This window comes from Lissotriton helveticus, chromosome 7 (genome assembly GCF_964261635.1).
Source record: "Lissotriton helveticus chromosome 7, aLisHel1.1, whole genome shotgun sequence".
Taxonomy (NCBI): Eukaryota; Metazoa; Chordata; class Amphibia; order Caudata; family Salamandridae; genus Lissotriton; species Lissotriton helveticus.
The window spans coordinates 1,267,734,249-1,267,747,644 of record NC_136068.1 but is presented as its reverse complement, the minus strand read 5'-3'; the positions used below and the strand labels follow the sequence as shown (position 1 = coordinate 1,267,747,644).

Here is a 13,396-nt window from a genome sequence, read left to right as displayed (position 1 = left end):
TCTGCAAAAGTTTATGAGCACCATGTAGCCTATGTAAAGGTTTTTAAGGTGATTCCTACTGTAATCATAATACATTGCCTAAATTACGATGTACACAAACATTGAGTGACAGTCAAAATTTACATATCAAAATATATACATATCAAAAATATCGAAATTATAAAGTCAGTTTATAGAAAGCAATTAAGGTCCATCCTTTCATTAAGACCTTTTGGCTGTGTAGTACACAAGAAATTGATCCAGAAGACTTCTCTCCTTAGTAACTGATTGTTATTGTCTCTTCCCGGGATAATTTTCACTATCTCCAATATACAAAATTTGAGTTGGCTCACGTTGTGATTAGCTTGGTTAAAGTGGGTAGCTACTGTAGATTTCAGGTTTTTCAATCGTATGTTGCTCTTGTGCTCTATTACACGAGATTTTATTTTCCTTTGCGTTTTTCCCACATAGGATAATCCACACGGGCACCTTAATAAATATATAACATTCTCTGTGTTACATGTTCCCGATACTTTCAAATGTATAGGAGTGCCTTTAGTAGGATGGTTGATAACATTTCCCTTAATAATAGCTGAACAATTTCCACAGTTGTGACAAGGTAGCGTTCCACTGTATTTCGTGAATTCTTGCGTTTTAGGTTGATTTAGTAACTCTTTGAGATTCTTAGTTCTTTCATACGCGAAGATTGGAGGTTTGGAAAAAAATCCTTTGAAGTCTTCTTCTAGTGCTAGTAATGGCCAATGATTACGAATGATCTTTTTTATCTTAGTGCTTTTCGTAGAAAATTTTGACACAAATACACATCTTTTTTCATCAGGTTTGGTTACTGATCTTAGTAAGTGTTGGCGCTGTAGTTTGTCTGCTCAATTGGCTGCTGATTCCAGAATGGGATCAGGATATCCCCTCTTTTTGAACTTCTGTAATGTCTCCTGTTTGTGTTTTAGGTATAGTTCATTCGTGGATGCTATCCGTTTTATTCTCAAAATTTGTGAAAATGGCAAATGATGTTTGAGTGAAGGCTGGTGAAAGCTGTTATAATGTAGCAAGTTATTTCTGTCCGTATTTTTGGTGTACACACTTGTTCTGATTTCACCATCTATGTTAGTCAACAAAACGTCCAAGAATGACAATTCTTTATTGCTCATGATACTTGTGAACTGTATTCTCGCTTCTATTGCATTCAATTTGTCTATAGCTTCCTTCAATGTGGTTTCGGTACCTTTCCAAAGAACAAAGATGTCGTCGATGTATCTTTTATATACAATTGTGTTCTTCTTCCATATTTCATTCTCCAGTATGTGTTGTTCCTCAAATTTATGCATAAAAATATTCGCATAGGTTGGTGCGGCACAATTGCCCATGGAAGTTCCAGAAGCTTGTATATAAAATTTGTCTTCCCATTTAAAATAGCTGTGAAACAGCGTAAAGTGTAACAACTCCGTTATAAATATTTTGAGATCTTCTGTTTTATCTTCCTGTATTAGCAGACTTTCCACTGCTGCTATACCTTGGTCATGAGGAATTGAAGTATATAAGGACTTTACGTCTATGCTTGCCATGATCATCTCTTTGGTGAAATTACCCTTATGTTCTTCCAAAATATTTAAAAAATGTGTTGTATCCTTCAAATAGGTACTTGTGTTTTGAACAATGTTCTGTAAATGTTTATCGATATACTTTCCAATGGGTTCATGTATCGACCCAATGGTAGATACTATGGGTCTCAGAGGAGGGTGATCCAAATCTTTATGAACTTTCGGGGTCATATATATGTAGGGAACCGTGGGATTGTCTGTGATAAGATACTCCTTTTCTTTTTGACCGATAGTTCCTTTGCTGATTGCATTCTCAATTATGTTCTTCAAGATCTTCATGAATTCTTTGGTTGGGTCCATAGTCATAATAGTGTAAGTGTTTGAGTCTTGGACGTGCTCTTCAACTTTAGACAGGTAATAGCTGGTATCCATAACAACAAGCGCTCCGCCCTTGTCTGCTTGTCTAATAGTAATTTGAGGATTGTTCGCTAATTTCTGTAAGATGTTCCTTTCTCGGGTAGTCATGTTGGAGTATTTGGTCTTAGGTTGTTTAAATGTTTCTTCAATTTCTGCAACTACTACTTTTTCAAATGCGTCTAATACTTTATGGCTCACTGGAGCCATGTATTTGCTTTTGCTTCTTAAACCTAAAAGTGTATTCTCTTTAGTTGGGTTAGTTGCAGGTTCAATGACGTTGTCAAAAAAATGCCTCAGTCTCAAGCATCTTAAGAACTTGTATAAACTGACTTTGGTTTCCAAAAAGTTTGAGTGGTACGTAGGGGCGTAAGATGATCCTTTTTGTAATGTAGTAACTTCTTGTTCTGTTAATGGTTGGCTGGATATGTTTATAACTAAATTTTCAGAACTTGACTCCTGGTATTTTGAGCTACCGTTTTTCGTTCTACTTGTTTTTTTGCTCCTCCTGGTTCTGTTTGTGGTTCTTGTCCCACCTCTAAAAAATCCTTTCGTTGGGCTTGACCTGATGTGCTTGCACTTGATTGTGTCTCAACGTTTTGGTTAGTTGATTCCGTTGATGGACCTGGTCTAGGTCTTCTTTCATATGTAAATCGTTTTTGTCGGGAATCATCAGATGATGTGTCATCGGTTGACACATTTGGTTTTTGTTGTCGCCTTTTTGCGTATATATCCGCCCAGGAATAGACCTCTCCTAGTCAATAGTCTGTAGTGAACTAGGGTGGCAGAGTGGGCTAAAGAACCGTGATGGATCAAACCCAGATCTTTTGACTGGGTGTGAGTGTTTGATTGGTTCAGATGCTCCGTCCATCACCACCCCCTTTTGTACCGCTTTGGCCGCCATAAGTGTGGCAGGGTATGCTCAGACGTGAGTCCCTTGCTCACTTTGCCACTGGATTCAAGCAAGCCGGGCTGAAGACGGCTGTAATGCCAGAAATCAGTCCTCGGAAGCTTGTTTCCGGTCCAGGGAAGGCATGGCTTGGCAGTTCAGGCTGGACTGTTCCCATGAGGCACAGGGTCAGACTGATTTGCATATAGCGGTGTCTGAACTGGGGTGGCAGAGTGGGCTAAAGAACGGTGATGGATTAAACCCAGATCTTTTGACTGGGTGTGAGCGTTTGATTGGTTCAGATGCTCCGTCCATTACCACCCCCTTTTGTACCGCTCTGCTGTTAAATCTGCCATAGTTGATTGTAAACCTCTTTCTCCTTTTTTGCCTAATGCATCAAATGTGATTACTGTAGATGCAAGTGCTACTGGTTTGGGTGCAGTTTTGAGCCAAGTTAATGGTGATAAAGAAGTAACCATTGCTTTTGCGTCAAGGCCGTTGTCACCAGCTGAATCTAAATATTCCACGATTGAAAGAGAGGCATTAGGTTGTTCCTGGGCAGTTGAACATTTTAAGACCTATTTATGGGGAAAGTCTTTTAAAATAAAGACTGATCATAAGCCTTTAATTTCTTGGTTATCTAACAATGGTGTTGGAAAAACATCTTCGAGGTTGGTGCGCATTCTTGCAAAACTTTATGAATATCATTTTGAGATTATTTACATTCCTGGGTCACATAATACGAGAACTGATTGTTTATCCAGGTTATTGCCTGATGTTAATTTTGTTAATCATTCTGAAAGTTTTGATGAATGTGTGGTAGCATCAGTTGATGATGTTGTTCTTTCTATTTCAGATCTAATTACAAAAGATGAGTGGTCTAAGGCTATGGATTTGGATGAAGATCTCATTTTGGTGCGTAAGTACATTGTGGATGGTTGGCCTATTGAGAAAAATCTTTCTAAGGAACTTGCTGTGTTTTGGAAAGTAAACGAGGATTTGATTTGTAATGATAGTTTAATTTTAAAAGGTGATTGTTTTGTTCCTCCAATGTCTAGTAGACAAAAGATTATTTCTATTGCTCATCTGGGTCATTTAGGTCAGCACTATCAAGAAAGTAAGGGACATCTTTTGGTGGCCTTATATGGATGATCACATTATTCATTTTGTCAAGAAGTGTTCTTTGTGTGCTAATTCGGATAAAGTTCTGAAACCTCTACATTCGAATTTAGTAAAAGTTGAGATTCCTGATGTTCCATGGAGAAAAATAGCTATTGATATTTTGGGTCCTTATGAAGGTATTGAGTCATGCAAAGTATACATTATTGTTGCTATTGACTATTTCTCTAAATGGGTAGAGTATAAATGGTTAACACAAATTGATTCTATTGCTGTAATTGAATTTTTAAAGGAAATATTTAAAAGAGAAGGTTTACCTTCAACTCTGGTGTCTGATAACGGAACACAGTTCAATTCATATTTGTTTGATGCTTTTATCAAAAAGACTAACATTAAGCATATCAAAACTGCTTTATATTCTCCCAATATGAATGGTCTTGTGGAAAGATTTAATAAGATTTTAGTTGAGGGTATACTGTTAGCTTTTAAATCTCACATTGATGTTAAGGCTCATGTAGCGAATTTAGTTTGGTCTTATTTGTGTACTCCACATTCTTCTACAAAATTTTCGCCTTTTCTGTTGTTTAAAGGCAGGAATCCTCAGCAAGAAATTTCTCTTTCTTGGCTGGAAAACGTTTACTCAAAAACTGATATGGGAACCATTTATAAAAAGGCTAAACATGCTTGTTTTTCAAATAAGTTTGTTTATTCACCAATTAAGCAAAACTACATGTAGGTGATATGGTTAAAATAAAACTACCTATTTTTGTAAAAAAAAGGTCAATCCAAATTTTTTGTTATATGTAAGATTGGTAAGACTTCTGTTCTCCTGGATAACGGATCCTGGTGTAATATTTCAAAAATTGCTAAAGTTGATCCCTCTATTTTTAAAAATCGCTTGTCTTTGGATCCTGATTATTCAAGTGATGATGTTGTTTTAGAAAAAGGAACAACTTCTGAGGTAAATGATCATATAGTTAATGATTCTAATCTTACTTCTTCTGCATGTTCACAACTAAGTTTTGATTCTTCTGATGTACAAAGTTCTTCGAAAAGACAGAAGCGCTGCGAGGCCTTCGGGTGGTTATGCGCTATATAAATGGAATTTTCAATTCAATTCAATACCTAAAAAATTTGATGATTTTGTATTGTATAGATGAGTTTTATTTGTTTATTTTCTTTTCTTTCATTTTATAAAGGGAGGGGATGTGTAGTATTAGGTTATTGACAGAATGATTATTAATTGAGAATTCCCTGTGGAATTCTCCTGGTTCATTCTTTGTAGAATGATTCTTGTACAGTGTTCTATGCATGGCTTGTATCTCTTTGAATGTGTTTGTTTTCTTACATCTTGAAGATCAGCCAGTTGCCAGTTACACTGCTGATCTTCAAGAAGGTGGATGCTCTATTAAACACCTCTTCACTGAAATCTTGGATTGCTTGGATGTTATTATCTTTGAACCACTACTACACACCCCTATGGCGGTGACACCTCTACACATTCCCCATCGCTAAAAATGGATTACCTGAACAGAGGCCTACCTAAACGTGGTGCCTTTAACCAAATGTATACAACGATGTGAATGAAATAGTTAACTCATAAGTGCACGTTCCCCATTCAGCTGCTTACAAAGCAAAACACTGTTTTACCACACGTGACATACAGGCCCAATCTCTGCGTCCTATCAGCTGTGTTTCATTCACATTATTCCGACCATATTACTCACATCCTTCCCGTCTTCCCAGTGAAGTGATTTTGAGCAAAAGGAAATTCAGTGACCAAGCATGAGGGCTATTTTATTGGTTTAATAAATCAGCAGCTGAAAGCAAGAGCGGCATGAGTTGTGCTAACTTTTTAAGTTCTGCAGTGACCAAAAACCGATGATCCAAAGAACAAACAGCACAGACTCCTTTCACTGCACCATTATGGAAGTTATCGAAGTAACAAAAAAAAACAGAGTACCAACTGCTTCAAAGGCTAAGTGTAAAATGTCTTTGATTGCATGGATAGCCAACGTCAGCGGAGGCCGAACTGGTGAGTCAATATCAAATATACACATTTATGTGTCAGCCACACATCAACTTGCCACAGAGGTCCGTTGTGTGCAGAAACAGTACTGTGTGTGTGATTTCGGGGGGGGGGTGGGGGTCAGTGTTAAAGTGACAGCAGGTGTGCGAGCAAAATGGAATTGGCAAGCATAGCAGCAATTGCTAAGCTGTCGTTTCCCTTAAATTGATGCAGACATTTGAAGTAAACAGGTGTCTTCGATCCGCTCTAGAATTATACTTTGGAGAATATTCTCGTATGATGGTGCTGCTGATTTTCGATGCAAGGACAGACTCTTCAATGTTTTACTAACCTCAAAAATAGTGTCTCATGGGAAACTTGAAGCTGAAGCGGTGTATGATCGGGTCCTGGTGTGGTATCTGTCCTGAGGGCTGCCTTCGTGACACATGGCGGCGTGCACTGTGACTGCCGGTGGGCATGGGCATTTGCAGTGCATGCCCAGTCCGGGTGTGTGCATATGTGAAGCGTTGTGTGACAGTGTGCATGAGGGCCCTATAGAACAGAATGAGCCTGCTCTATTCCTCTTATCAGCGATTGATTGCAAAGACTGTAAAATACATGGATGCAACATTGTGGGTGTAACATAAAACAAGAATTTGCAATGCACTCGGTCTCGCCTTTGGGACCTTATATGTATTTAGCTATGCAGCACATTAGCCTGAGTGCTGAAACATCTACTGTTCTTTAACATGGAGGGAAAGTAAGCACAAAACTGCGTGACACACCAGGTATGGGAACACATGGAAAGAAATATTGCCTTTCAGTGGGAAATGGTATAGTCCAAAGCTCTGTTTTTAATATAAAATCAGGGCCTTCCATGGTCTTTATCACTAAAAATACAAGATTTGAAAAACATATTATTGTCTATGGGTGCTTGTGGAAGACCGTTTCTATGGACTGGACTCCAGAGAATGCTAAAGTGATTCTGGTATTTTACTGACCTCTGCTGGTCGTTTTCTATCAAGAAAGTTAAATAGAGGCAGCTACCAGAAAAATAAAAAAACAGAAAGTCCCTCAGCTGAAAGCAATTCTGGTATTTTACTGACCTTTACTGGTCGTTTTCTATCAAGACAGTTAAACAGCGGCAGTTGAACAAGCAGAAAGCAAGTCTGGTATGTATTTTATTGACCTCTACTGGTAATTTTCTATCAAAACAGTTAAATAGAGACAGTTGAACAGAACAAAAAGTCCCTGAGCGGAAGCAGACAAGTCCTAGGGCTGATCTCCAGAGTCCACTAAAAACATACACATATAAGCATATACTAAAGTATATACAGGAGGTTTCGAATGCTCGGCCTAAAAAGTATAATTCTCTTTTCTGTACTATTTACAGCTCCAAAGAATGTGTGTAATGTGCAGCTTACCTGACAGCAGTTGTAGACGCTGTACACTGGCACTGAGAGGAACTTGCAGGGTCTTCAGTCTCCGCTAGAGAGCTCAAAGAATAATGGCCGCATGAACTGGAGCTTAAACAAACAAACTAACCAATCCTAGAGCTTGTGTCAGAGAAGCGCCAGGATTGGTTTGGTCAGGTTTACCCAGCACTCCTTTGCAGACATGGAGCCTGTGCCTGCAATCCACTGGGCTGTTTTAAACAGTTCAGATTGGTACGGGCTGAAGTGCGCATGTTGGCTGTCCGTCAAAGGAGAGCCGGCCAACCCGACATTGGTCCTCCGCACTTTACGCTTTAGTTGTCCCTGATTCCCTGCTGCCAATCATCACAGAAATTGTCCCCGCCCTCCCTGGCTCACACTCGCTTAGAACAGCAGGCGCACGGCACAACACAGCACTTTATGATAAAATGGTAAATACCATTTTATTAATTTACATTTGCTGCTGCGCTCTCAGCAAGCAGGGCGGCGCTCCTCCGCCCTATGGGAGGAACCACCCCTGTAAACAACTGCTTCAAAGGCCACAGACAATGTCAAACATTACTGATAGGCTCCCTCTTCTGCTGATCTGCAAACCTCGGGGAATAGTCCACGCATTCCAGCAGGCCAGTCTCAGGCCTGTTGGTTTGGGGGTCTGAATATCGAGAGAGATATGAGAAAGAGTTAGCAGTGTCAAGAAGGCAATGCAATTGGGAGGCTATTGTTATTTAAGAGATATTAGATAGGGCCGGCAGGTTGGTTACAGGTATGTAATTAGAAAGCACGCTGGAGTCGTTTTTCTTAGTAGAAATACCAACCCTTCTTTAGAGACAACCCCAATGTGAATTGAAAGGTTGAGGAGTAAGCATGTAAGGATGACAACTGGCGCAAATTGTTCATGTAGCCATGCTGGAGCTGGTTCTTAGAGGGTATGTTTAACGAAAGGAAGATGGTTTCAATCTGACCTCGAGATGTGGCGTGTAAACAGAAGGGGGCAGTAGATCTTACACTTAGCTGGCGTAGCAGGTGGCCTTTCAGCAAATGCAGGTAACCCATGCCTTATCTTAAGTATCTTTTACAAAAAGAAGAGACTCATGGACTGACAAAGTTGGGGAGGCGGCGTTGTACCCTAATAACATCGCAATAACGAGGATGCTTTAAAGACAAACTTATAGAGAGTTCTGAGGTGACACTGAGCAGCAGCAGTTTATCAGCCCAATAACACATTTTTGGTTTTTGGATGGCTTACCTGTAAGCTCTAATTGAGCATCAATAGGCGTTTTTGTATGTTATTGATGCTTCCTCCAGGTTAGTTCGATCTGCGATTTACCTCCTTCATTGTTTTTGTTTTGAGTTCAGTGTTGAACCATGGAGCTACATGCGATTGTACCAAATATTTATGAAGTATGGTAGAAGCTAAGATAGAAATTATAAAAGTAGAAATTAAGTCATAAAAACAGCTTTGCTTGTACCTGAGAAGTTCCTTTGTGAAGTGCCAAAAATACAAAATATGATCAGTCGCAGTATAAGAGGCAGTTTTATTCAGTCAAATCATCAATACAAATAAAAACGCTTTTCTATTTTCACCAAGGTAATGTCATGGATCGGCATTTGATTATTTCGCCCACTCTATACCAATCTTGTGCCACACTAAGAAAATTTGAAGTGATGATTGTCAAAGGAGAGCACAGATGAAGTCACAGGCAGGGCGAGGCAGAAAAATAGTCAATAGGACTTCATGAAATGTAGACAAATAGGGAGGAACAGGGAGTCTGAGCTAAGAAGAACTAAAATAAAGAAAGACAAAAATAAAAGTGACAAATAAAGTAGAGCCAGAAGAAAGCAGCCAAGATGTGCAGCCTGGAAAATATCATAATCACCATAGAAAGAGAGAGTCTACTCTGGATACACAAATAGGGTTCACATAATAAAATGGCCAGAGAAAACCAAAAATAGCACTAAATATAAAGGGTACACAAGGCGAGGATATTCAAGAAAGGGGCGTCCAAGAAAGAACCGCAAGGAAAGATACAAAAAAGAGAGTCACAGACAGCAGGAGCCCAAGACAGCCATAGAGGAGTCCAAAACACACAAAGATAGGGAGGGACAACACAGATCAAGTCGGAGAGACCCCTAGGCGAAGGAGAAGCTGCCAAGGGGTAGTAGATCAAGAGAGAACCACAGGTGAGAAGAGGCAAAAACAGATTCAAGACACTGAGCCCCAGGGCAGAGCCACAGACAACACTCCATTAAAGTGCAGCACACAGGGGGGAGTTTGAGATAGTGTCACGGCAGGGCGGTTTCAAGTTAAAGCCATGGATGGACATGTGGAACCGAAAATAGGATCACAGCCAGACGAAGCCAATGGTGATAGTAGGAAAGAGCAGCCCAAGGAACGGCTTCATAAATGGGGCGAGTCAAAACTGGTTTACAAACAAGCGGAGCACAAGAATAGTCCAGGCCTCAACAAAAGAAGGAAAGTTAAAGCGAAGAAAAGCAGAAGCTTAAAACAGCGCCAGAGAGCAGGGATACCATTGTATTTATTGTAATACGGGTAGCGCTAAACAGAACTAGTTGGAGAAGTCGACAATGCACTACCAGACGGGAGGGGGAGAGCAACACACAAGGGGAAAATCAAACAGATTAAGTTAGAGGTGGTGTAGCTCAAGCCACAGACAGGCAAAGACCAACAAGAACAAACACAACAAACATAAGATAAACAAACTGATGAAGGGAGCCCATGACAGAGGCAAGGGAAGTACAAATATAAAATTACCAATCTATTCCACCAAGCGCTAAAGGCTCAAATTGTGATGGGATTACAAACACAGAGGAGTCAATAATGGTACATGGACTGGGAGACAAACAGTAAAAAACAAATCTTAGGTATCATGGTCAAAGAGTAGAGGTAATAAAATAGTTCTAATGGGAAGGGCCAGACACTCAGGAAATACCCCACAGAAAATGCCTAGGCCCAGGACATGAGAACAGGAAGAGTCGGCATCCTATACCTCACTAGCAGGAACACAGGACAATCGATCTTCATTTCAATTTGAAACATGTAAATGGTACACAAGGAATGTGGTAATGTGTACAGTGGAACCATGACTCTTGAAAATGCACACAATTGGTATCTGCTCGCTTCATACAGCCACTTAGGGGAGGAGTAAAATAGTATCTCCGACTTTCATTTCAACAGTGAGATGCCCAAGGTAAAAGGACACCATTTGCTAGAATAAAGAAGCCTGCCATGTTCATTGAAAGAATGGAGCTGAACCAATTTCATACTGTCATTCAGCTCCGGATCCACTCTAGAGTGAACTCACATGCATAAAAAGCGTTCTTGACCGAGAACAATACACGGAATGTGCTTCAGAATGGATAAAGAGAAAGCAACTTGTGCGGCAGAAATGACAAAAGTGCAAGAAAAGGAAGAGGTTTGTGAGTGACACTGAGGAAGAGGAGGGAGAGTACTGCTTTGGTTAAAGTGCTTACATGTCAGCTGTTCTGTAATCTCAGATAAGGTACAGTATTCAGGATACACATGGGTCAGAAGGCAGAGCAGCAATCACGCATAACACAACTGGGGCGCGGACACTTTTAGCCAGGATATGAGCAGGTCATGGAGCCTAAGTGCAGCCTCTCTTTTGGAGAGCTAGCCGGATCCACTCCCAACAGCTGGATTCCCTCAGTGAGAAGAACATGTGCTTGGATTTCACCAGAGTGGAAGCAGCTCACGTAAGGCTAAGAGGGCAAATGAGCCAGCTCACTGCCCTATCACTGAACCAGACAACACTGGCGATTCTGCAACTAGCTGGGCACACTCTGCATGGAAGACAGGACGGAGAGGCCTAACCAGTGAATTGAAGCATCTTCTAGAGGAAGGCCAGGCAGTAAGCGTTCTCCTGACCAAACCATGCCCATGGCAGTTAACAGCAGGAGAGAAGGGTTCAGTGTTAGTAGACCTCAAAACCCAGCAACGAATGTGACGTCTGAATTCAAGAGTTCAAGTACTATTACACTGTGTTATTGCTTGGTCTCACTCAGGATTATATTTGCTGTAACAAATATTAAACAGGAAAGAGCCCAAACAAGCACAAACCAGACCCAGAAGGTGTGCCGAAAAGGTGACTGGTGCTTGTTGACTACACGGTCGCTGAATATCAGCTTCATGTCCTTGCGGCTGCAGTAGACCAGGAATGCAGGGATAATGTACTGGATGCCATTGCCAGCATAAGCCCCAGTGATGCCCACCAGGGATTCCAAGTCATGAGTGCAGAAAGCCACCAGGACTGGTGGCACCAAGGTGATGAGTGGGAATACTACTCTATCCACCACCCAAGGGTACGTGCCCCCTTCCCGGTGGAAGAGAGTCTTCCAGTTGTTGCGCAGTGTCACTGCAATGATGGGAAAGTTGGTGCTGATGGTGAAGACGGGAAAGAGTCCCAAGAAGTATCGGATGAAGGAGACGCTGATGATGTCACAGCTGGTGAAGTTGAGTGTGTACATGTCCATCAGGATATCGTTGCGGAAACAAAAGATGGCAGTGAAGGAGAGAAGGCTGTAAAATGCAAGAATCAGGATGTAGTCCAGTAGCACCAGGCGTGTCAGATGCTTCTTGCTGGAGATGGGGGTGATGAGGGATGGCAATGAGTGCTGGCACATGAAGGAATAGACGCACACCCCGAAGAGGTTCCGAACCCCTGAAAACTGGGCAATTGGAGGATGGCCTTGTCCCTGTCCCTTGCTGATTCGGATGAGAGCCAGGATGATCATAATGATGAAAGCTAAAAAAAGAAAAGTTATGTTAGCAAAGTTTAAGGCTCTACAGGGCACAACAGCTTAGTGTAACAATAGAACATAAACATATTCTGGGTCGACAGTGTCGACATACGTTTTCTGTTAAAAGAAACAAAACTAACATAGAACAGCTAAATAGTAGATTATCAACATAAGTGTTTTATAACCTTAAATAGTCACTACTCTCAGGGTAGCTTAGCCACCCATAACACAACATACTCATGCACTGACATGTGATCATAACATGCATACTCACAAAAACTTCTAATCAAGAATTTGAGACAAGTTGGCTACATTTGGCCAATCGCATGCACTGGGAATGCTCAGAGGGAACAGTGCTGAGGATTTCAAGAGTACCTCCGTGCCACTCCCATGGTAATAACTGTGTTGTGTTATAAGTGAATGGTTCAAGGGGCTGACTATCCCACCTCTTATGTCTGTGTGAGAGATTTCAAATGCATACTCCTTCGAAGGAGCACATCGTACGCAGTGGAGCTCTGACGACCAGAAGGGAGTCTTCCCAGCCTTTCTCTGCAGTGGGCACTAGAGAACGGTTGTGAGCTGCAGCAGCAGTGAGTGAATCAAGTATGGCGCTGATTGTCACCTGTCTAAATACAGCAATCTGGGCGAGTCGTCAGAAGGAGGTTCATCAATCATGTTATTAGTGATGCAAAAAATCCATCACTCATGAAACAGCAAAACAGATTTACTTGGCCATTTTTCCTTATACTATGACTGTCTTCTAATTTGATTTTCATACAACCTGGACTGGATATTGAATTAACTGACCCACAGACGCTGAGTGATGGCTTAAATAGAGTCTTCTCTACTTCAGTGGAATGAATTTTTTAAATTTTGTTCTCTGAATAGCCGTAGGAAACTAGACAGGGCCAAATTTATTTAGCAACAAAGACAGCCAGTATGAGCAAGTGCCCTTTGTAAGAGGAAGATATTATTGTACTCGTGGGACTCCATCAGCAGAATTCAATCTGCAAGAGGATTTCTAGTTATTTACAAACTGCAGCTTCCTTTAAACCCTTTCCTGTAGGAGTTGAAGCGCTACTATAGAGATGGAAAGTAACAAAAATCGCATGTCTTGTGCATAGTATCCCTTTACTTCAATGTTCCACTCCTAATAACTGAAACTTACGTCATGCTAATGGACCTTCACGCCCGGAAGTACGTCATCGAGAACAACAAA

At 40.9% G+C, this 13,396-nt stretch overlaps 1 protein-coding gene across 1 annotated transcript in view; it reads right to left on the bottom strand.

Annotated features, from left to right (window-relative positions):
* Positions 1 to 8,913: 8,913 nt before the first annotated feature.
* Positions 8,914 to 13,396, bottom strand: part of SLC38A12 (solute carrier family 38 member 12) — a 598,547-nt gene continuing 594,064 nt past the window's right edge. The window contains exon 10 of the mRNA XM_078654475.1: positions 8,914 to 12,182. Coding sequence (XP_078510601.1) covers positions 11,422 to 12,182 — 761 coding nt within the window. The 3' untranslated portion in view covers positions 8,914 to 11,421. The remainder of the gene's footprint in view (positions 12,183 to 13,396) is intronic.